This window comes from Mus musculus, chromosome 7, assembly GCF_000001635.26.
Source record: "Mus musculus strain C57BL/6J chromosome 7, GRCm38.p6 C57BL/6J".
Taxonomy (NCBI): domain Eukaryota; kingdom Metazoa; phylum Chordata; class Mammalia; order Rodentia; family Muridae; genus Mus; species Mus musculus.
In genome coordinates, this window is record NC_000073.6 from 10,688,935 (window position 1) to 10,713,421 (window position 24,487).

The 24,487-nt window shown below is 39.5% G+C and overlaps 1 protein-coding gene across 2 annotated transcripts in view; it reads left to right on the forward strand.

The window, feature by feature from the left end:
• Nucleotides 1–24,487, forward strand: part of Nlrp4b (NLR family, pyrin domain containing 4B) — a 42,376-nt gene that overhangs the window by 1,142 nt on the left and 16,747 nt on the right. For both annotated transcript variants that reach the window (NM_172481.2, NM_001355151.1), the window contains exon 3: nucleotides 21,150–21,468. In NM_172481.2, the coding sequence (NP_766069.1) occupies nucleotides 21,192–21,468 (277 nt within the window). In that variant the 5' untranslated portion in view covers nucleotides 21,150–21,191. The remainder of the gene's footprint in view (nucleotides 1–21,149; nucleotides 21,469–24,487) is intronic.

Consider the following 24,487-nt stretch of genomic DNA (forward strand, 5'->3'; position numbering starts at 1 on the left):
TAATCCACCTGTTTTCACCTCCCAGGTTCTGCTATTGCAGGTGTGTACCATCACACCAGGTGTTCTTTGTGTTGCTAGGGCTGGAATCCAGGGCTCCCTACATTCTAGGCAAGCATGCTACCAAACAACCTACATTTCTAACTGAATTTCTATAGTTTTGAACCACATAGTTTGTCATTATGTAGCAGAGATCTCTGAAAATTTATCATTAATGTTCACCACAAATAACTCAGGAATTGTGTTCTGAAAATAAAAGTGTTGTTGTTTAGTACCACAGTTTATCAAAGTCAGGAAATTACCAGCAGTAGAATACTGCTGGCCAATGTAAAACCTTATTTAGCCTGGCATGATGGCTCATGCCCCTGATCCCAGCCACAAAACCAGATAAAATAATAATGAAAGAAAGAGAGTAGAGTAAAAATAAATGCCATTAGATTCTGTGAAAGGCCCCCAAAAGTCTAATGAAAAAGAAGTATAAAAAAGGATTAAATATATAAAAAAAGTAGTCATACTGTCACACAATGTACCCAATCCCACCAGAGGGCAGGCTCCTTGAATTTGAGACCAGCCTGATCTACACAGCACATTCTGTATTGTTTTTAAATAGGCGGCTGTGTTTTCATATTAAATATCTATTACCATTTCATGCCTTAAATACATGGGTTCTGGCACTCCTCTGTGTGCTTGTGCATCCTCTAAACCTTCCACTCCTGTGAGAGCTCTCTCTCTCTCTTCCTCTTTCTCTCTCTCTCCAACTATTATTTTCTTCTGATCTGGGTTTCTCTTTTTATTTCTCACTTAAAGTATGAACTCCATCATGAAATTTCAAGACGTGTAATCCAGTACTATGTGTGCACAGCTGTGGGGTCACTCACTTGAACACTGGCAGCTACCATGGGGGGTTCCCTTCTCATGGAAGAATGGTTCTCCTCCTCAGTAGCTATCAAGTGCCTTTGCTCCTCATTTAGGAGTGAGTCCTTGACACCCCCTCTTTTATCCATGCCAGAATGCTGATAGGCTAGATATTGCTCGGGCAACCCCATCCACTGTGAGTTTGTGAGAGCAACAGCTGCATCATGCCCAACAGACAGGTTTTTATAGTTCTCCTTTCCATATTCTGGAATTTACATGCTTTCTCAAATTCCTTTCATCAGGATACTTCAGGAAGCAAAGCATCACCTAAGGAATATTCATTGTTGAGACTGCCCCCTTCTCTGTTTGCAGCTTCAGTCACAAGGAAGACTGTAAATTTGCAATTCTGCAAACTGTCAGCCACTTGTTAGAGGCCTAGGGATTCCTGGTTTCAATATGTGATTCTTTGATCTCTAAGATCAAAGCACACTGAAAATGGAACACAGCAATTTATTTCTTACAGTGAGCATGAGAGAGGAGGGGCTGCTGTAGGTATGATGGCCGGAGCAGAAGTCTGGTCTGGAATCTGATACTTTTCTCATTCCGACAGGGTCTGATCTAGTTGGGTTGTCAGTAATGATAGGAGTATAGCCCCACACCACTCTAATAGCTGACTGGGAAATACTTTTCAAACCCTCCACCTCCCCCCAGCCCCCCTGACCCACCCCCCTCCACCACACACAGAGGAAAATCTAGGATTTGCTGCTTCAACAAAGAAATTAATTTCAGAGCAAGCCAGATGTGAGACCAAGTTGGATTTATTAAAGAAAAATAGAAAAGTGCTCCATTGGGGGTGAGAGAGAGAAAGAAAAGAAAATGAACTTACCAGATAGCAAATCAGATTCTCAAGGAATATTCACAGTTAATTTCTTTGCAGTGAGCGTACATTCCATCTTTATGTCTCTCAAGTTAAACCTCTAAAGGTTGCTAAGAAACACCCCGCCCCCCCCCACACACCTCTTTCTAACATTGTCCAAAGAGTGTAATTTGTGGTGATGGAGAAACGGGTCACTGATTAAGAATGTTTGCTGCAATTCCAGAGGGAACTACATTTGTTTTCCACATGAGTGGCTGACAACTGCCTATAACATAAATTCCAGGCCACTGATACCATTTTCTGGCCTATTAGCACACATGATGCACATGCATATCATGTGTGTGCACACAGACACAGACACACACACACATAGACACACAGACACACACACACACACACACATATACATAAAAAGGATTCCAAAATATTTCAAACAAGATTGTTACTTGTAATAAGGTTATAAGTTGAAGGGTTTTTCTCAAGATACAAAGTTTTGAGGTGGCTTTATGAGGAGTATCCTCTAGGACAGAAGGCATGAGTGCTAGGGAAACAAAGTTATATGTTAAATGTTAGCCCAGTGGTTCTCAACCTTCCTAATGCTGTGTCCCTTTAATAGAGTCCCTCACGTTGCAGTGATCCCTAACCATAACATTTCTTAGTTGCTACTTTGGCCGTAACTTTGGTAGCTGTTATGAATCATAATGTAAGTGTCTGGTATGCAGAGTAGCTGATATGCTATGCGACGCCAGTGAAAGGGTTACTTTATCCTTAAGATCTCATTGTTCACAAACTGAGAACCTCTGTTTTAGCCAGAAGTAAACACAGCCTAAATCCTTTTATATTTTCTTATACTTGGTGGGGATAGCTTCAGGAAGTAGTCACCTGGCCCTACGTGATGACAGTTCATTCTCTTAGACAAGATGTCCTTTGAAGATCACATACAGTGTCATCAGGCCTTTAGGTACTTGTCAGTGGAGTCTGACTTCTGACTTTTTCATCAGTCAAAACCCGAGATGGGGTCCCTCCCCCATGTCACTACAATTCAGTATTTTCCTATCCTTCCTCAAGCTGTCCAACAAAAGTGACTGACTTCCACCTGCCCACTCTGAAATTTTCTCCAATTTTTTTCTGTGTCTTGATTTCTTCATTTCCCTGTAAAGAGTCTAGATGTTGAGTAACGTCTCCCCTTGGGCTTGGGATTCTTGATATACTACATTGATGATTTTGTCAGTTGTTTCAAAGATTCCAGTAGTGATCTTTTCAGATACATGTATTTCTCAGCTTGCATTGAAGTTGCATTCTCAGTACACCAAGTGTGGATTGAACATACATGTGTACTTGTCATTTTTATTAGATTTATTTTATTTGTCATATTCACGTGGGGATACACACAGGACTAAGAGTCTGCACTTTCAGATGCCTTTTTTTTTTTTTAAGGGTTGATTTTCTTTTTCCACTGTGTACTCGCATATGAATCCTAAGGCCACCCAAGAGTAGGTTTTATACTTCTTCCTTCATTTGTTTGCATGTGATGCTATAATGGTAACAAGCTACCGTTTGCTAGGTAAATGTTCTACCATCTGAGCCACATCCACAGTCACTTGCTCAGTTTGTTGGGTATTGAGGATATCTAATTTTTCATTTTCATATTAGTGATGAATAAAGTTTAGCATCTTTTCATAAGAGTGAATGATATATGTGTATGCACAGGTATATGTGGGGACTGAAAGATAACATCAGGTGTCATTCTGAGGGAGCTTTACTGACTTAAGCCAGTACATTTTATTTTGTACATAGACTGTGTTTTTCTAGCAAGATTTGCTGAAAGGACACTTCTTCATGTACATTCTCACTCCTTAGACATAAGTCTATTTGCTTTAGATTGAGGATTTTCTAGGTGGATATAGGTTAAGATTTTCATGTTTTTTGGATGATTTCTGTCTGCATCTGATATCTGATGAGGGTCCTCCTGTCTATATTTTTCCCTTAGAGTTAAAATTCCTGGCTATTATAGTTATGTGAAGCTTTCTTTTGGATAGTTTTGTCATAGCTGATTGTTTTGTTTTTGCAGTACTGAAGACTGAACATAATGCAGTGTGCACACTACACAAGCACTCTACCACTGATACGTAAACCAGCCCCCTTTCTTTTCAACTTGAATATCTATTTATTTTTATTGGTTATTATATTTATTTACATTCCCAATGTTATCACCCTTCCCATTTTCCCCTTAACAAACTCCTTTTACCATCCACCTCCTTCCTGCTTCTATGAGGGTGCTCCTCCACCAGCCCACTAACTTGCACCTCACTGTCCAAGCATTCCCTTATGGTGCACTGAGCCTCCACAGGACCAAGGGCCTCCATTCCTATTGATGCCAGATAAGGCAGTCCCCTGATACATATGAATCTGGATACATGGGTTCCTCTATTTATACTGTTTAGTTGATTTAGTACCTGGAAGCTCCAAGGGTCTAGTTGGTCAATATTATTGTTCTTCTTATGAGGTTGCAGTCTCCTTCATCTCCTTCAGTCCTCCTCCTAACTCTCGCATCGGGATCCCAGTGCTGGTCAGTCCAATAACTGGCTGGGAGCATCCACATCTGTGTTGGTCAGGCTCTGACACAGCCTCTCAGGGGACAGTTATACCAGGCTCCTGTCAGCCAGTGCTTCTTGGCATCAGCACTATTGTCTGGGTTTGATGTCTGCACATGGATTGGATTCCTAGGTGTGGCAGTCTCTGGATGGTCTTTCCTTCAGTCTCTGCTCTACTCTTAGACCCTGCATTTCTTTTAAACAGGAACAATTCTGTGTTAATAATTTTGAGATGAGTAGGTAATTCTGTGTGCACATCCCTCAATTTGGTGCCATGGATGTGGTCTCTATGGGTTATCTATACCCTTTATTGGGTATTTCAGTTAATGTCATCCTTGTTGGGTCCTGGGAGCATCTTACTTTCCTGACGTCTGGAAAGTTTCTAGTGGCTTCCCCCAGTACCCCATCCTCCACTGCTACACATCTCCATTCAATTCCCTGACTCTCTGTTCTTCTCCCTAGCCTCCTACCATACCAGATCCTGCCCCCCTTTTTCTTCCCCTCTTCTCTCCCTCCCAGGTCCCTCCCTCCCTCTATTTCCTGAGATTATCATGTTCCCCCTTCTAAGTAGGACAGAAGTACCTACACTTTGGCCTTGCTTTTTCTTGAGCTTCATATGGTCTGTGAGTTATATTGTGGGTATTCTAAGCTTTTTTCCTAACATACACTTATCAGTGAGTTCTGACCTTGTTTGTTCTTTTGTGACTGGGTTGCCTCATTCAGGATAATATTTTCTAGCTCCATCCATTTGCCTGTGAATTTTAATAGCTGATTAGTACTCCATTGTATAAATGTACTGCATTTTCTGTACCCATTCCTCTGTTGAGGGACATCAAGGTTGTTATAATGTGTTTTTAATAGCATTTGGGTATTATAAATAAGACTTCTATGAACACAGTAAAGCATGTGTCCTTGTGATATGTTAGAGCATCTACTGAGTATATGCTCAGAAGTGGTGCAGCTGGGTTCTCAGGTAGTCCTATTTTTAATATTTCTGAGAAACTGCCAGACTGATTTCCAGAGTGGTTGTACCAGCTTGCAATCCTACTGGCAATGGAGGAGTGTTCCTCTTTTCCACATCCTAACCAGCATCTGCTGTCATCTGAGTTTTTGATCTTAGCCATTCTGACTGGTGTGAGGTGGAATCTCAGGTTCGTTTGGATTTGTATTTCCCTGATCACTAAGGAATTTGAACATTTCTTTAGGTGCTTCTTGGCCATTCAAGATTCCTCGGTTGAGAATTCATTGTTTATTTCTGTACTCCTTTTAAAAACAGGTTGATTTGGTTCTATAGAGTCTAACATCTTAAGCTCATTGTATATATTGGATATTAGTCCTCTATCAGATATAGGACTGGTAAACATCTTTTCCGAATCTGTAGGTTGCCTGTTTGCCCTGTTGACAGTGTCCTTTGCCTTACAGATGCTTTTCAATTTTATGAGATACCAATTGTCTATAGTTGATCTTAGAGCCTGAGCCATTGGTGTTCTGTTCAGGAAATTTCCCCTGTGTAGATGTATTTGAGGTTCTTTCCTATATTCTCTTTTATTACATTCAGTGTACCTGGTTTTATGAGTAGGTTCTTGATCCACTTGGACTTGAGCTTTGTATAAAGGGATTAGAATGGATCAATTTGTGTTGTTCTACATGTCGACCAGCACTTGAGCCAGTATTATTTGTTGAATATACTGTCATAATTTATTTTTATTTTTCATTTTTTATTATTTAATCTTTTTTTACAGTTCAGACTTTATTCCCCTCCTGGTCTACATATGATTATTCCACATCCCATACATTCTCCAACCCCCAACTCCAAGAGGATGTCCCCACCTCCCACCCCACCAAACCTCCCCAGTCCCTGGGTCCCACATTTCTTTTTTTTCTCTCTTTTTTTTAATTAGGTATTTTCCTCATTTACATTTCCAATGCTATTCCAAAAGTCCCCCATACCCACCCCCCCCCCAAGGGTCCCGCATTTCTTGAGGGTGTGGTACATCTACTCTGACAGAGTCCAGACTTGGCGGTCCTCTGCTGTATATGTGTTGGGGGCCTCAAATCAGCTGGCGTATGCTGCCTGGTTGGTGCCTCAGCTTCTGAGAGATACTGGGCACCCAGGTTAGTTGAGCCTGCTGATCTTCATATGGAGCCGACTTCCTTCACAGCTTCTTCCAGCCTTTCTGTAATTCAACCTCAGAGGTCACTGTCTTCTGTCCATTGGTGTAAATATCTCTATCTGACTCTTTCAGCTGCTTTTTGGGACTTCTGAGGGCAGTTATGATAGGCCTCTCTTTGTAATCACACCATAGCATCAGTAATAGTGTCAGTCCTTGGGGCCTCTCCCTGAGCTAGATCCCAAATTGGGCCTGTCACTGGACCTCCTTTTTCTCAGGTTCTTCTCTGTTTTTGTTCTTGAAGTTCTTTCAGAAAGGAACATTACTGGGTCAGAGATTTTGACTGTGGGGTGGCAAGCCCATCCCTCCACTTGATGACCTGTCATTTTACTACAGGTAGACTATATAAGTTCCCTCTCCCCATTGTAGGATGTTTCATATAAAGTCCATCACTTTGTGTCCTGAGAGTCTTTCACCTCCCAGGTCTCTGGTACATTCTAGAAGGTCCCACCCCACCTCCTACCTCCCAAGAGTGCCAATTTCCTTTCTTTCTGCTGGCCCTTAGGGCTTCAGTCCTATCCCCTCCCCCCAATATCTGATTATGTTCCCCTCTTCTCCTCCCTGTCACCTTTCAAACCCAGGTATCTCCCTCCCTCACCCACTTCTGTGATTGCTTTCTTCTCCTTCCCAAGTGGGATTGAGGCAACCTCACTTGTGCCCTCAGTCTGTCCTAATATGATAGGATGCATGTGATTATTCTAATCTTCTTGGATTGTTTGAGGGTTATATTGTGACCAATTTTATGGTCAATTTTGGAGAAGGTACCATGAGTTGTGGGGAAGGTATATTCTTTTGTTTTAGGTAGAAATGTTCTATAGATAGCTGTTAAATCCATTTGGTTCATGACTTCTCTTAGTTTACCTGTGTTTCTGTTTAGTTTCTGTTTCCAAGATCTATCCATTGGTGAGAGTGGGGTGTTGTTTCCCACTGTTCTTGTCTGAGGTGTGCTTTGAGCTTTAGTAATGTTTCTTTTACAAATATGGATGCACTTGTGTTTGGGTCATAGATGTTCATAATTGATAATAGCCTGGGCTTGCATTTTTGTTCTCTTAGTGTCTTTATGGCATCTACCCAAGATCTTCTGGCTTTAAGAGTGTCTGTTGAGAAGTCTGGTGTAATTCTGATATATCTGCCTTTATAGGTTACTTGACCATTTTCCCTTATCACTTTTAACATTCTTTCTTTGTTTTCTGCACTTGGTAGTTTAATTATTATATGCCAGGATTAATTTGTTTCCTGGTCCACTGGATTTTACATTCTGTAGGCTTCTTGTATATTCATGGGCATCGATTCCTTTAGGCTAGGGATGCTTTATTCTGTAATTTTGTTGAAGATGTTTACTGTCCCTTTAAGTTGGGGATATTCACACTTTCTATACCTATTATTCTTAGGTTTGATCTTTTCATACTGTCCTGGAATCCATGAATTTTTGGGGTTAGGAGCTTTTTGCTTTTTGCATTTTCTTTGACTGTTGTGTCAATGTTTTCTATAGTATGTATCTTCTTGATCTGAGCTTCTCTTTTCTATCTCTTGTATTCTGTTGGTGGAGCTTGCATCTATGACTCCTGATGTCTTTACTAGGTTTTTTATCACAATTGCTCTGTAGTACAGCTTTAGGTCAAGCATGGTGATTCCTCCAAGGTTGTTTTATCCTTGAGAAGAGTTTTTGCTATCCTAGGTTTTTTGTTATTCCAGATGAATTTGCAGGTTGCTCTTTCTAATTCCTTGAAGAATTGAGTTGGAATTTTGCTGGGGATTGCAATGAATCTGTAGATTGCTTTTGGGAAGATACCCCTTTTTATAGTGTTGATCCTGCTAATTCATGAGCATGGGAGATCTTTCCATCTTCTGAGATCTTCTTTAATTTCTTTCTTCAGAGACTTGAAGTTCTTATCATACAGATCTCTCACTTCCTTAGAGGCACACCAATATATTTTATATTGTGACTATTAAGAAGGGTGTTGTTTCCCTAATTTCTTTCTCAGCCTGTTTATTCTTTGTATAGAAAAAGGCCATTTACTTGTTTTGAGTTAATTTAATATACAGCTACTTCATTGAAGTTGTTTATCAGGCTTAGGAGTTATCTGGTGGAATTTTTAGGGTCACTTATATATACAATCATGTCCTCTGCAAAAAGTGATATTTTGACTTCTTCCTTTCCAATTTGTATCCCCTTGATCTCCTTTTATTGTCGAATTGCTCTGGCTAGGACTTCAAGTACAATGTTGAATAGGTAGGGAGAAAGTGGGCAGCCTTGTCTAGTCCCTGATTTTAGTGGGATTGCTTCCAGCTTCTCAACATTTACATTGATGTTGGCTACTGGTTTGCTACAGATTGCTTTTATCATGTTCAGGTATGGGCCTTGAATTCCTGATCTTTGCAAGACTTTTATCATGAATGGGTGTTGGATCTTGTCAAATGCTTTCTCTGAGTCTAAGAAGATGATCATGTGGTTTTGTCTTTGAGTTTGTTTATATAATGGATTATGTTAATGGATTTCTGTATATTAAACCATCCCTGCATCCTTGGAATAAAACCAACTTGGTCAGGATGGATGATTGTTTAAATGTGTTCTTGGATTTGGTTAGCAAGAATTTTATTGAGTATTTTTGCATCGATATTCATAAGGGAAATTGGTCTGAAATTCTCTATCTTTGTTGGATCTTTCTGTGGTTTAGGTATCAGAGTAATTGTGGCTTCATAGAATGAGTTGGATAGGGTACTTTCTTTTTCTATTTTGTGGAATAGTTTGTGAAGAACTGGGATTACGTCTTCTTTAAAGGTCTGATAGAACTCTGCACTAAACCCATCTTGTCCTGGGCTTTTTTTTTTTTTTTTTTTTTTTTTTTTTGGTTGGGAGACTATTAATGACTGCTTCTATTTCTTTAGGGTATATGGGACTCTTTAGATCATTAACTTGATCCTGGTTTAACTTTTGTACCTGGTATCTGTCTAGAAATTTGTCCATTTTATCCAGGTTTTCCGGTTTTGTTGAGTATAGCCTTTTGTAGAAGGATCTGATGGTGTTTTGGATTTCTTCAGGATCTGTTGTTATGTCTCCCTTTTTATTTCTGATTTTGTTAATTAGGGTGCTGCCCTGTGCCCTCTAGTGAGTCTGGCTAAGGGTTTATCTATCTTGTTGATTTTCTCAAAGAACCAGCCCCTCTTTTGGTTGATTCTTTGAATAGTTCTTCTTGTTTACACTTGGTTGATTTTGCCCTGAGTTTGATTATTTCCTACAGTCTACTCCTCTTGGATGAATTTGCTTCCTTTTTTTCTAGAACTTTTAGGTGTGTTGTCAAGCTGCTGGTGTGTGCTCTCTCTAGTTTCTTTTTGGAGGCACTCAGAGCTATGAGTTTCTCTCTTAGAAATGCTTTCATTGTGTACCATAGGTTTGGGTATGTTGTGGCTTCATTTTCATTAAACTCTAAAAAGTCTTTAATTTCTTTATTCCTTCCTTGACCAAGGTATCATTGAGAAGATTATTGTTCAGTTTCCATGTGAATGTTGGCTTTCCATTATTTATGTTGTTATTGAAGATCAGCCTTAGTCCATGGTGGTCTGATATGATGGATGGGACAATTTCAATATTTTTGTATCTGTTGAGGCCTGTTTTGTGACAAATTATATGGTAAATTTTGGAGAAGGTACCATGAGGTGCTGAGAAGAAGATATATCCTTTTGTTTTACAATAAAATGTTCTGTAGATATCTGTTAAGTCCATTTGTTTCATAACTTCTGTTAGTTTCACTGTGTCCCTATTTAGTTTCTGTTTCCACAATCTGTCCATTGGTGAAAGTGGTGTGTTGAAGTCGCCCACTATTATTTTGTGAGGTGCAATGTGTGCTTTGAGCTTTACTGAAGTTTCTTTAATGAATGTGGCTGCCCTTGCATTTGGAGCATAGATATTCAGAATTGAGAGTTCCTCTTGGAGGATTTTACCTTTGATGAGTATGAAGTGTCCCTGCTTGTCTTTTTTGATGACTTTGGGTTGGAAGTCGATTTTATCCGATATTAGAATGGCTACTCCAGCTTGTTTCTTCAGACCATTTGCTTGGAAAATTGTTTTCCAGCCTTTCACTCTGAGGTAGTGTCTGTCTTTTTCCCTGAGATGGGTTTCCTGTAAGCAGCAGAATGTTGGGTCCTGTTTGTGTAGCCAGTCTGTTAGTCTATGTCTTTTTATTGGGGAATTGAGTACATTGATATTAAGAGATATTAAGGAAAAGTAATTGTTGCGTCCTATTATTTTTGTTGTTAGAGTTGACATTCTGTTCTTGTGGCTGTCTTCTTTTTGGTTTGTTGAAGGATTACTTTCTTGCTTTTTCTAGGGCGTGTTTTCCATCCTTGCATTGTTTTGTTTTTTGTTTTTTGTTTTTTTTTTTCCTTTTGGTCATGATGTATTATCACAGAGGCACAAAAGTAACTAATACAATGATGAACACAATTATTAAAGCTTAAATGAGACATATTCCTCTCCATGGTTAAATCTGAAATGATCCCCACAGATAATGTGTGGTTTAATACCTGGTCCCTATTTGGTGTCAATGTTTCAGGATGCTGTGGAACATGGCTCTTAGAAGGGAGTTACAATGAGCAGGGTAATATCACAAACCTTTGGCTGGACCCATTTCAATGTTCTGCTTTCTTTCTTTTTTCTTTTTTTTTTATTATGTATTTTCCTCAATTACATTTCCAATGCTATCCCAAAAGTCCCCCACACCCTCCCCCCCACTACCCTACCTACTCATTCCCATTTTTTGGCCCGGGCATTCCCCTGTACTGGGGCATATAAAGTTTGTGTGTCCAATGGGCCTCTCTTTCCAGTGATTGCCAACTAGGCTATCTTTTGATACATATGCAGCTAGAGTCAAGAGCTCTGGGGTACTGGTTAGTTCATAATGTTGCACCTACAGGGTTGAAGATCTCTTTAGCTCCTTGGATACTTTCTCTAGCTCCTACATTGTGGGCCCTGTGATCCATCCAATAATTAAATGTGAGGATCCACTTCTGTGTTTCCTAGGCCCTGGCCTACTCTCACAAGAGACAGCTATATCACGGTCCTTGCAACAAATGCTTGCTAGTGTATGCAATGGTGTCATCGTTTGGAGGCTAATTATGGGATAAATCCCTAGATATGGCAGTCTCTATGGTCCATCCTTTTGTCTCAGCTCCAAGCTTTGTCTCTGTAACTACTTCCATGGGTGATTGTTTCAAATTCTAAGAAGGGGAAAAGTGTCCACACTTTGGTCTTCGTTGTTCTATAGTTTCATGTGTTTTGCAAATTGTACCTTATATCTAGCTATACTAAGGTTCTGGGCTAATATCCACTTATCAAGTGAGTACAAGTCATTTGAGTTCTTTTGTGATTGTGTTACCTCACTCAGGATGATGCCCTACAGGTCCATCCATTTGCCTATGAATTTCATAAATTCATTCTTTTTAATAGCTGAGTAGTACTCCATTGTGTATATGTACCACATTTTTTGTATCCATTCCTCTGTTGAGGGGCATCTGGGTAGTTTCCAGCTTCTGGCTATTATAAATAAGGCTGCTATGAACATAGTGGAGCATGTGACTTTCTTACCACTTGGAACATCTTCTGAATATATGCCCAAGAGAGGTATTGCGGGATCCTCCAGTAGTACTATGTCCAATTTTCTGAGGAACCGCCAGAATGATTTCCAGAGTGGTTGTACAAGCTTGCAATCCTACCAACAATGGAGGAGTGTTCCTCTTTCTCCACATCCTCGCCAGCATCTGTTGTCACCTGAATTTTTGATCTTAGCCATTCTGACTGGTGTGAGATGGAATCTCAGGGTTGTTCTGATTTGCATTTCTCTGATAATTAAGGATGTTGAACATTTTTTCAGGTGCTTCTCAGCCATTCGGTATTCCTTAGGTGAGAATTCTTTGTTCAGCTCTGAGCCACATCTTTTAAGGTGGTTATTTAATTTTCTGGAGTCTACCCTCTTGAGTTCTTTATATATATTGGATACTAGCCCCTTATTTGATTTAAGATGGGTAAAGATCCTTTCCCAATCTGTTGATGGCCTTTTTGTCTTATTGATGGTGTCTTTTGACTTGCAGAAGCTTTGCAGTTTCATGAGGTCCTATTTGTCAGTCCTCAATCTTACAGCACAAGCCATTGCTGTTCTATTCAGGAATTATTCCCCTGTGCCCATATCTTAGAGGCTTTTCCCCCCTTCTCCCCTATAAGTTTAAGTGTCTCTGGTTTTATGTGAAGTTCCTTGATCCACTTAGATTTGACCTTAGTACAAGGAGATAGGAATGGGTCAATTCACATTCTTCTACATGATAACCACCAGTTGTGCCACCACCATTTGTTGAAAATGCTGTCATTCTTCCACTGGATGGTTTTGGCTCCCTTGTCGAAGATCAAGTGACCATAGGTGTGTGGGTTCATTTCTGGGTCTTCAATTCTATTCCATTTGTCTACTTGTCTATGGCTATACCAGTACCATGAAGTTTTTATCACAATTGCTCTATAGTAAAGCTTTAGGTCAGGCATGGTGATTACACCAGAGGTACTTTTATCCTTGAGAAGAGTTTTTGCTATACTAGTTTTTTTGTTATTCCAGATGAATTTGCAGATTGCTCTTTCTAATTCATTGAAGAATTGAGTTGGAATTTTGATGGGGATTGCATTGAATCTGTAGATGGCTTTTGGCAAGATAGCCATTTTTACAATGTTGATCCTGCCAATCCATGAGCATGGGAGATCTTTCCATCTTCTGAGATCTTTAATTTCTTTCTTCAGAGACTTGAAGCTTTTATCATACAGATCTTTCACTTCCTTAGTTAGAGTCATGCCAAGATATTTTATATTATTTGTGACTATTGAGAAAGGTGTTGTTTCCCTAATTTCTTTCTGAGCCTGTTTATACTTTGTGTAGAGAAAGGCCATAGACTTGTTTGAGTTAATTTTATATCCAGCTACTTCACTGAAGCTGTTAATGAGGTTTAGGAGTTCTCTGGTGGAATTTTTAGGGTCACTTATATATACTATCATATCATCTGGAAAAAGTGATATTTTGACTTCATCTTTTGCAATTTGTATTCCCTTTATCTCCTTTTGTTGTCGAATTGCTCTGGCTAGGACTTCAAGTACTATGTTGAATAGGTAGGGAGAAAGTGGGCAGCCTTTTATAGTCCCTGATTTTAGTGGGATTCCTTCAAGCTTCTCACCATCTACTTTGATGTTGGCTACTGATTTGCTGTAGATTGCTTTTATCATGTTTAGGTATGGGCCTTGAATTCCTGATCTTGCCAAGACTTTTATCATGAATGGGTGTTGGATCTTGTCAAATGTTTTTTTCGCATCTAACGAGATGATCATATGGTTTTTGTCTTTGAGTTTATATAATGGATCACATTGATGGATTTTTGTATATTAAACCATCCCTGCATCCCTGGAATGAAACCTACTTGGTCAGGATGGATGATTGCTTTAATGTGTTCTTGCTTTCGGTTAGTGAGAATTTTATTGAGTATTTTTACATCGATATCCATAAGGGAAATTGGTCTGAAATTCTCTATCGTTGTTGGATCTTTCTGTGGTTTAGGTATCAGAGTAATTGTGGCTTCATAGAATGAGTTGGCTAGAGTTCCCTCTATTTCTATTTTGTGGAATAATTTGTGCAGAACTGGAATTAGATCTTCTTTGAAGGTCTGTTAGAACTCTGCACTAAACCCATCTGGTCCTGGGCTTTTTTTGGCTGGGAGACTATTAATGACTGCTTCTATTTCATTAGGGGATATGGGACTGTTTAGATCGTTAACTTGATCCTGATTTAACTTTGGTACCAGGTATCTGTCTAGAAATTTGTCCATTACATCCAGGTTTTCCAGTTTTGTTGAGTATAGCCTTTGTAGAAGGATCTGATGGTGTTTTGGATTTCTTCAGGATCTGTTGTTTGTCTCCCTTTTCATTTCTGATTTTGTTAATTAGGATGTTGTCCCTGTGCCCTCTAGTGAGTCTAGCTAATGGGTTATCTATCTTGTTGATTTTCTCAAAGAACCAACTCCTCATTTGGTTAATTCTTTGAATAGTTCTTCTTGTTTCCAATTCGTTGATTTCACCCCTGATTTTGATTGTTCCCTGCCGTCTACTCCTCTTGGGTGAATTTTCTTCCTTTTTTTCTAGAGCTTTTAGATGTGTTGTCAAGCTGCTAATGTGTGCTCTCTCCAGTTTCTTCTTGGAGGCACTAAAGCTATGAGTTTCCCTCTTAAAAATGCTTTCATTGTGTCCCATAGGTTTGGGTATGTTGTGGCTTCATTTTTATTAAACTCTAAAAGTCTTTAATTTCTTTCCTTATTCCTTCATTGACCAAGGTATCATTGAGAAGAGTGTTGCTCAGTTTCCACGTGAATGTTGGCTTTCCATTATTTATGTTGTTATTGAAGATCAGCCTTGGCCATCGTGGTCTGATAGGATGCATGGAACAATTTCAATATTTTTGTATCTGTTGAGGCCTGTTTTGTGACCAATTACATGGTCAATTTTGGAGAATGTCCCGTGAGGGGCTGAGAAGAAGGTATAATCTTTTGTTTTAGGATAAAATGTTCTGTAGATATCTGTCAGATCCATTTGTTTTAATGACTTCTGTTAGTTTCACTGTGTCCCTGTTTAGTTTCTGTTTCCATGATCTGTCCATTGATGAAAGTGGTGTGTTGAAGTCGCCCACTATTATTTTGTGAGGTGCAATGTGTGCTTTGAGCTTTACTAAAGTGTCTTTAATGAATGTGGCTGCCCTTGCATTTGGAGCATAGATATTCAGAATTATGAGTTCCTCTTGGAGGATTTTACCTTTGATGAGTATGAAGTGTCCCTCCTTGTCTTTTTTCATAACTTTAGGTTGGAAGTCGATTTTATCCGATATTAGAATGGCTACTCCGGCTTGTTTCTTCAGACCATTTGCTTGGAAATTTGTTTTCCAGCCTTTCACTCTGAGGTAGTGTCTGTCTTTTTCCCTGAGATGGGTTTCCTGTAAGCAGCAGAATGTTGGGTCCTGTTTGTGTAGCCATTTGTTAGTCTATGTCTTTTTATTGGGGAATTGAGTACATTGATATTAAGAGATATTAAGGAAAAGTAATTGTTGCTTCCTATTATTTTTGTTGTTAGAGTTGACATTCTGTTCTTGTGGCTGTCTTCTTTTTGGTTTGTTGAGGGATTACTTTCTTGCTTTTTCTAGGGAGTGATTTCTGTCCTTCTATTGGTTTTTTTTCTGTTATTATCCTTTGAAGGGCTGGATTCGTGGAAAGATAATGTGTGAATTTGGTTTTTTCGTGGAATATTTTGGTTTCTCCATCTATGGTAATTGAGAGTTTTGCCGGGTATAGTAGCTTGGGCTGGCATTTGTGTTCTCTTAGTGTCTGTACAACATCTGTCCATACTCTTCTGGCTTTCTTAGTCTCTGGTGAAATGTCTGGTGTAATTCTGATAGGCTTGCCTTTATATGTTACTTGACCTTTATCCCTTACTGCTTTTAATATTCTATCTTTATTTAGTGCATTTGTTGTTCTGATTATTATGTGTCGGGAGGAATTTCTTTTTTGGTCCAGTCTATTTATTTTTCTGTAGGCTTCTTGTATGTTCATGGGCATGTCATTCTTTAGGTTTGGGAAGTTTTCTTCTATAATTTTGTTGAAGATATTTGCCAGTCCTTTAAATTGAAAATCTTCATTCTCATCAACTTCTATTATCCATAGGTTTGGTCTTCTCATTGTGTACTGGACTTCCTGGATGTTTTGAGTTAGGATCCTTCTGCATTTTGTATTTTCTTTGATTGTTGTGCCTATGTTCTCTATGGAATCTTCTGCACCTGAGATTCTCTCTTCCATCTCTTGTATCCTGTTGCTGATGCTCACGTCTATGGTTCCAGATTTCTTTCCTAGGGTTTCTATCTCCAGCGTTGCCTCACTTTGGGTTTTCTTTATTGTCTCTACTTCCTTTTTTAAGGCTAGTATGGTTTTGTTCATTTCCATCACCTGTTTGGATGTATTTTCCTGTTTTTCTATAAGGACTTCTACCTGTTTGGTTGTGTTTTCCTGTTTTTCTTTAAGGAATTGTAACTTTTTAGCAGTGTTCTCCTGTATTTCTTTAAATGAGTTATTAAAGTCCTTCTTGATGTCCTCTACCATCATTGTGAGATATAATTTTAAATCTGGGTCTAGCTTTTCAGTTGTGTTGGGGTGCCCAGGACTAGGTGGGGTGGGAGTGCTGCGTTCTGATGATGGTGAGTGGTCTTGATTTTGGTTAGTACGATTTTTACATTTGCCTTTCGCCATCTGGTATTCTCTGGAGCTAGTTGTTATAGTTGTTTCTGGTTATAGCTTGTTCCTCAGGTGATTATGTTAGCCTCTATCAGCAGACCTGGGAGACTAGCTCTATCCTTAATTTCAGTGGTTAGAGTACTCTCTGCAGGCAAGCTCTCCTCTTGCTGGGAAGGTGCCCAGATATCTGGTGTTTGAACCTGCCTCCTGGAAGAAGCGAGAGGCAAGCTCAAGAATATGAGCAACAGAAACCAAAACCTAGTTCTCCCACCACAGAAAGCTTTAGATACTCCAACACACCTGAAGAGTAAAATTCTGATCTAAAATCACATCTCATGATGATAAAAGAGGACTTTAAAAAGGACATAAATAACTCCCTTAAAGAAATACAAGATAGTGCGGATACCCCCAAGGTCCCCACAGGACTCTCCACAGGATCTTAGGACCTCTGGTGAGTGGAACACAACTTCTGTTCCAATCCAATCGCGCGGGACCTGAGATTGCATTAATTAGGCAAGCAGAAAACCCAGCCTGACCAGGGTCACAAATCCATTCCGGTCGCCACCAGCACCAGGGCACCTACGGCTCGGAGACTGCAGACACCCTCAAGGTCCTCACAGGACTCTCCACGGGATCTTAGGACCACTGGTGAGTGGAACACAACTTCTGCCAGGAGGCAGGTTCGAACGCCAGATATCTGGGCACCTTCCGTGCAAGAGGAGAGCTTGCCTGCAGAGAGTACTCTGACCACTGAAACTCAAAAGTGAGCTGGTCTGCAAGGTCTGCTGATAGAGTCTAACATAATCACTCGAGGAACAAGCTCTAACCAGAGTCAACTATAACAACTAACTCCAAAGATTACCAGATGGCGAAAGGCAAAATTAAGAATCTTAATAACAGAAACCAACACCACTCACCATCATCAGAACACAGCACTCCCACCCCACCCAGTCCTGGGTACCCCAACATTACTGAAAAGATAGTCCCGGATTTAAAAGCATATCTCATTATCATGGTAGAGGACATCAAGAAGGACTTTAATAACTCACTTAAAGAAATACAGGAGAACACTGCTAAACAGGTAGAAGATCTTAAAGAGGAAGCAAAAAAATTCCTTAAAGGATTGCAGGAAAACACAACCAAACAGGTGATGGAATTGAAAAAAACCATCCAAGACCTAAAAAGGGAAATAGATACAATAAAGAACACCCAAAGTGAGGCAACGCTGGAGATAGAAACCCTAGGAAAGAAATCTGGAAACATAGATGCAAGCATCAGCAACAGAATACAAGAGATGGAAGAGAGATTCTCAGGTGCAGAAGATTCCATAGAGAACATGGGCACAACAATCAGAGAAAATGCAAAATGCAAAAAGATCCTGACTCAAAATATCCAGGAAATCCAGGACACAATGAGAAGACCAAACCTATGGATAATAGGAGTAGATGAGAATGAAGATTTTCAACTCAAAGGGCCAGCAAATATCTTCAACAAAATTATAGAAGAAAACTTTCCAAACCTAAAGAAAGACATTCCTATGAACATACAAGAAGCCTACAGAACACCAAATAGACTGGACCAGAAAATAAATCCCTCATGACACATCATAATCAGAACAACAAATGCACTAAATAAAGATAGAATATTAAAAGCAGTAAGGGAAAAAGGTCAAGTAACATATAAAGGCAAGCCTATCAGAATTACACCAGACTTTTCACCAAAGACAATGAAAGCCAGAAGATCCTAGACAGATGTTATAAGAACACCAACAGAACACAAATGCCAGCCCAGGCTACTATACCTAGCCAAACTTTCAATTACCATAGATGGAGAAACGAAAGTATTCCAAGACAAAACCAAATTCACACATTATCTTTCCACGAATCCAGTCCTTCAAAGGATAATAACAGAAAAAAAACTGAAGGAAGCAGATAACCCGGCCTGATCCGGGGCTCAAATCCCTTCTGGTCCACTGCAGCACCGGGGTCCCTGGCCCGGGGAGTCTCCGGACACCCACAAGGACCCACACAGGATCCGCCAAGGGATCCTAAGACCTCTGGTAGGTCAGAAGAAGATATTAGATGCCTTTGAATGAACCATCTGATATGGGTGCTGGTAATTTAATTCAGGGTCTCTGTAAAATCAGCCAGTATACTAAAACCCTGAGCTGCAATGCACCCCACTATCACCTGAATCTAACTGGTGCATAATGCAATATGCACCAGTTCTTTGGAAAACCAACCAGTGCACCTAACTGCAGAGCCATCTCTGCTGTCCCACTTTTTCTTTGAGACATGGGTTTTCACTAATTTGCTCAGGCTTGAATATACTTCACTATGTTGTGAGGCAGACCTAATGTTGTAATCTTCCTGCCTCCTCCTCTGAAGTAGATAGGATACCAGGTTCATGCCACTAGACTCAACTACCTGTTTATATTTATAGCTGTTTTATGCCAGAGGTGTATCCTGTACCATACATAATACTGTTATCCTAAGAGAATCATAAACATGGTCCAGTATTAGCATTGCATCTGGTATCATCAGAGTTAGAGGGACCAGTAATTCTTTTATGATTTGTGGGAGTGTCTTTTTATGAGTGTATGTAGGAGCACCACATGTGTGCTCTGCCTGCAGAGTAGATAACAGGGTGTCATATCCTCTGGAGTTAAAGTTACTGACAGTTGTGAGACCCCTAGTGTGGGTACTGCAAACCAAATATGGGTCTTCTGCAAGAGCACCAAATGCTCTTAAGTGCTGGGCTATCACTCCAGCCACATCAGTAACTCTTTAGAGTAACAAATCTTACTTTGTTGTTCTCCAAGTGATGTAGCAGTGGTTCTAATCCTGTAGTTTGAGATCTGTTTGGGAGTTGAATGACTATTTCACAGGGGTTACCCAAGACCTTAGGAAAGCATATGTGTACATCGGTATTCATGAAGTCACACAATTACAGAATTAGGAAAAGTAACATTATAGTTGGTGGTCACCAAAATAATGAGAAACTGTATAAAATGGTTTCAACTTTGAGACCATTGAGAACCACTGTGCTGTTTTAGTGATCCTTTCAATGGGATGAGAGTTAAAATGACACCATACTGTAAACCTCTCTGCCCATATTTATCACACACAACGAACAGTGTAGTATGTGATGAGTTAGTGACCGCAAATATGTTTGGATGGGGATTGAAGTGTTTGTGTGGAAGCCAGATACTGACATCAAGTATCTTCTTAATTACTGTCAACCTGATTTTGGAGACAGGATTTTTCAGTAAACCAGGAGCTCAGCAAATTTGGCTAGACAAGCTGGTCAGAGGCCCCAGCAATCCTTTTGTGTTTATCTTCCTTATTGCTAGGATTGCAGGGTTGTGCCATCACATCCTGCTTTTTGTGTTTACTTGCTTGTCTACCTATATTATATTCTGGCCTCAGTTTCTCCTACCTTCCTTGCTCCCAGTCCCCATCACAAACATACTTCCTCTCTCCACTAGATCCAATCCTCCCTTGTTTTATCTGAGGGCTCTCAGAGATAGCAACTGAAAGCAGCATATCAAATTACAATAAGACTAGGAAAAATCCCTCATATCAAGGTAGGATGAGGCAATGCCACAGGAGGAAAATTGTACCAAGTTTAAGCAAAAAAGTGAAATACAACCACTGCTCCCACTTTTAGGGACCCCACAAGAACACAAATTTACACAACCAAAACATATAAGCAGAGGACCTAGTGCACATTCCATGCAGGGTCCATGGTTGTCCTGCCAGTCTCTAAGCCTCTGTGAGCCCTGTTTAGCTGATTCTGTGGGATGTGTTCTCATGGTGTCATTCAACCCTGTGGCTTCTACACTCCTTCTTCCCCTCTTTAGTGGGTTCACCCAGGCTTGACCTATTGTTTGGCCTCTGCATCTGTTCCTTTCAGTGGCTTGATGATGCCTCTGAAGACCATTGGCACAGGCACCAATCTCTAAGAATAGCATAAAAATCATTTGAAATCATCCCCCCCCGTCTCTCTCCCTCCCATTGTGTTTGGTTCTATCCTTAATCTTACTGATGACCAGATACTAGTTCCTGGCTATCAACACAGTGGCAGGCATGGGTGCCTCCTTATGGTATGGGCCTCAAGTTGTACCAGTCACTGGTGATCAAAAGTTCTGCCTCACCCTTACCCCAGCACATCTTGCAGGTAGAACATGTTGTAGGTTAAAAATTGTGTGGCTGCACTCCCTGCATCTTACATGAATGCTGAGGTTTCAACTTATGTCCTTAAACTTATGCAGCAAACGCTTTACCAGTTTAATCAATTCCCCAGCTCTTTGCACCATCCCTCTTCTTTTGTTACTAAGCTGCTTGCCTAATTTTTCCACAGATCCATTCTCTCTGAAGACAAGTCGATCTTCGTTTAGACAAAATGGCATCTCTGTTTTCAGATTTTGGCTTTATATGGTACTGGAAAGAGCTAAACAAGATAGAATTCATGTATTTTAAGGAATTACTCATACATGAAATTCTGCAAATGGGTCTAAAACAGATTTCTTGGACTGAAGTAAAGGAAGCATCTCGGGAAGACCTTGCCATCTTACTGGTAAAACATTGTGACGGGAATCAAGCCTGGGATACGACCTTCAGAGTCTTCCAGATGATTGGGAGGAATGTTATCACTAATAGGGCAACAGGAGAGATTGCTGGTGAGTCGATCAAAGCTGTTTTAAGAGAGTGAGGTTTGTGTCATAGCTTTGATAACTCATCTTCATGTTTATCTACCATGGGGACAGCAGGTGTCATGGCACATTATTCTCCTTGACAAAGGGGGCAGCTTCATGCAGACATGTTAGATCTAGTTTATGTATTCAAATGTATAAGGGTAGCATACCCTGACCTAGATGGTTAAACTACTACACAGGACACTATTAATGTTCTCCTCAAATCTAAGCTGGAGACTTAACTCTAGAGTGAAATGGTAGCACTGAGGATTTAAGGCAGCAGCAAGAGAAGACACCTGAAAGAAAAGAAGATGGCTTTGTCTGCAAGGTACTTGCTATGTAAACTTGACAATCTGACTTTGGATCTCAGCAACCACATAAAAGCAAGGCATGGTAGCAATATGGACAGGTAGCGTTGCAAGTTCTGTGCTAGCTGAAAATTTTTGATTCTAAAATTGAGATGGAGGGCCTAAAAAGATGACTTAGTTATTAAGAATAGCTGCTCTTACAGAGGAACTCAGCTCTGTTTCTAGAACATATCAGGTGGTTCACAACCATCTGTAACTACACTTTCAGGAGATCCAATGCCTTCTTCTATTCTTTGAGGGCACTGCAGACACCTGGTACACATGCATTCATGCAGACAAAAGCACCTATTTACCCAATTTAAAAGCAAACAAATATTTATTTTAAAGCAAAGAGCGGCTGAAGAAGACACCCAATGTGGACCTTTGGCCTCCTCATGCATGTGTACTCTACCCCTCCCCTCTTCACTATCCCATATACATATCAATTATATATTTGAAAAAAGCTTATAAAAGAAAAGACATGTTTCATAGACATTATGATCCTAAGAGTCATACTTTTATTTATCCTAGTGGAAGATACCATGGATGCTTTAAGGTTTAATTTATTTCTTTGTCTTTGAGGTTCCACTGTCTTACTATTATAATTTTCTTTTTTCTTTTTCTATGATCATTTTGCTTGGGATTCACTGATAATATTATATTTGTGGCTAGAAAATTTTCTTTTCTCTTCAGTCTACATTTGTTTCACGATTGTTTCTGTGGTGTTCTTTCTCTCCCACCCTATTTTGAGATTCTAGTCACACATATTAAATCTTTAACTAATTATCAAAATATATGAGAACAGTTAGAAATTATTTTATGTGTATGTGAAAGTACCTACATATATGTATGTGCCCCATGTGTGGACAGTGCCCTTGGAGGCCAGAAGAGGACATCAAATCTTCTGGTATTGGACCTACAAAAGGTGGATGCTACCATGGGGGTGCTTGGATATAAACCCAGGTCTTCTGAATGCTTTTAACCATTGAGCCATCTCTTGAGCCCCACATATTACATCCCCATACAATGTCTTTTGTATGTCTCTTTTTCTCTTTTCTAGACTCTAGGTTGGATTTTGTTAGTAACTGACCTTAGGCTCTCTTTCCCCTGTACAGCTATATCTAATCAATATTGTAGTCAACCTGTTGACTTCCTTTGACTTTTCTTACACATATTTTTCATATGTACACATATGCACACTTGTGTACTATGATGCACAAAAGGATGTCTGAGAACAACTTCTGAGTTAATTCTGATTCTGTCATTCAGATCTTGTAGAATAAACTGAGGACCTCAGGCTTGATGAAAAATGCCACTAAGACATCTCATCAGCCCCCATCTGTTGATTCTTAAATTTATTTCAGACCTTTTATGAAGGTATAAAATTTGTCTTGCTTTTTCTCAGTTTCCCCTGATTCATTAACCTGCCTTTAATTATTATTGAGCACATTTAAAAATGAACGTTATACTTGGCATACAAAATGTTTCAATGTTTAATGTGTGTGTGTTGTATCACTGTGCTTTGCTTGCAGTATTCCCTACTGTGATTCTCCCTTCACTCATTTCCCTGCCCCTAGTTCTCTTTGCCCCCCCATAAGTCCTTTTTCTCTTTTTGCTTTCATGCCATGTATATATATATATGTATATATGTATATATATATACACACACATATACATATATGTGTATGTATATATACATATATATACATGTATATATGTATGTATATATATATATATATATATATATATATATATATATATATGATTTTGTGTATGTTGAAAGTTTTAAGGTATCTTTTCAAAAATTGCACACATGCATAAATGTGTATGGGATTATGTGTGTGAGTGCAGAGGCTGCAGAATCCAGGCACTGGGGAGATGGGTCATAGGCATTGTGAGCCAACTGATGTGTGTGCTGGAAACCATTCTCAGGACTTCTTCCAAAATAGCCAGCTCCCTTAACTATTGATTCATGTCTCTAGTCCCATTATTCTATACTTTTAATATCAGTGTGACATTACTCATTTTCATCATTATGCAGTCAATCTTATATTGATAATAATACCATTTTTCAGTTTTGTGGTCTTATTGAAACAATGTATAATTACACTGTGTTAGGTATACACATCTGAGTATGTGGCAGGGTTTAAGACACTGATGTTAAGAGTTTGGAGAGCCATGCATCCTGCCATACATGGTTGGAATTTTTGCTGTCCCAATAGAGCAGCTGCACGCAGCACAAAGTACTATATAGTCCTGCATATTATCTATGAATGCCATTCTTTTTGCTTCGAATGAATATGTTTATTAAATACATAGCAAGTCAAAGTAAAATAATAACTAGCAAATGATAGAAATATATGGTATGTAGGTAGGAGAGAGAGAGAGACCTAGATATTTAGATAGATGACTAGATACCTAGATAGATATATAGATAGAGACATAGATACACAGCAAAGCATCATCAAATTTGGGTTTCAAGTTCTGGTAGAAATTGACAGGGGAACCTTCTTTAAGCCAACAACTGGGATTTCCATGCAGAGCAGAGAGTATCATCTCAAGCTTTATTCCAATTGAAAAAGCAGTTAGTGCTAGGAAAGTTACATCACCAAATCAGGCACTCATAATATCAAGTTTTACTCTCTCACATCCAACAG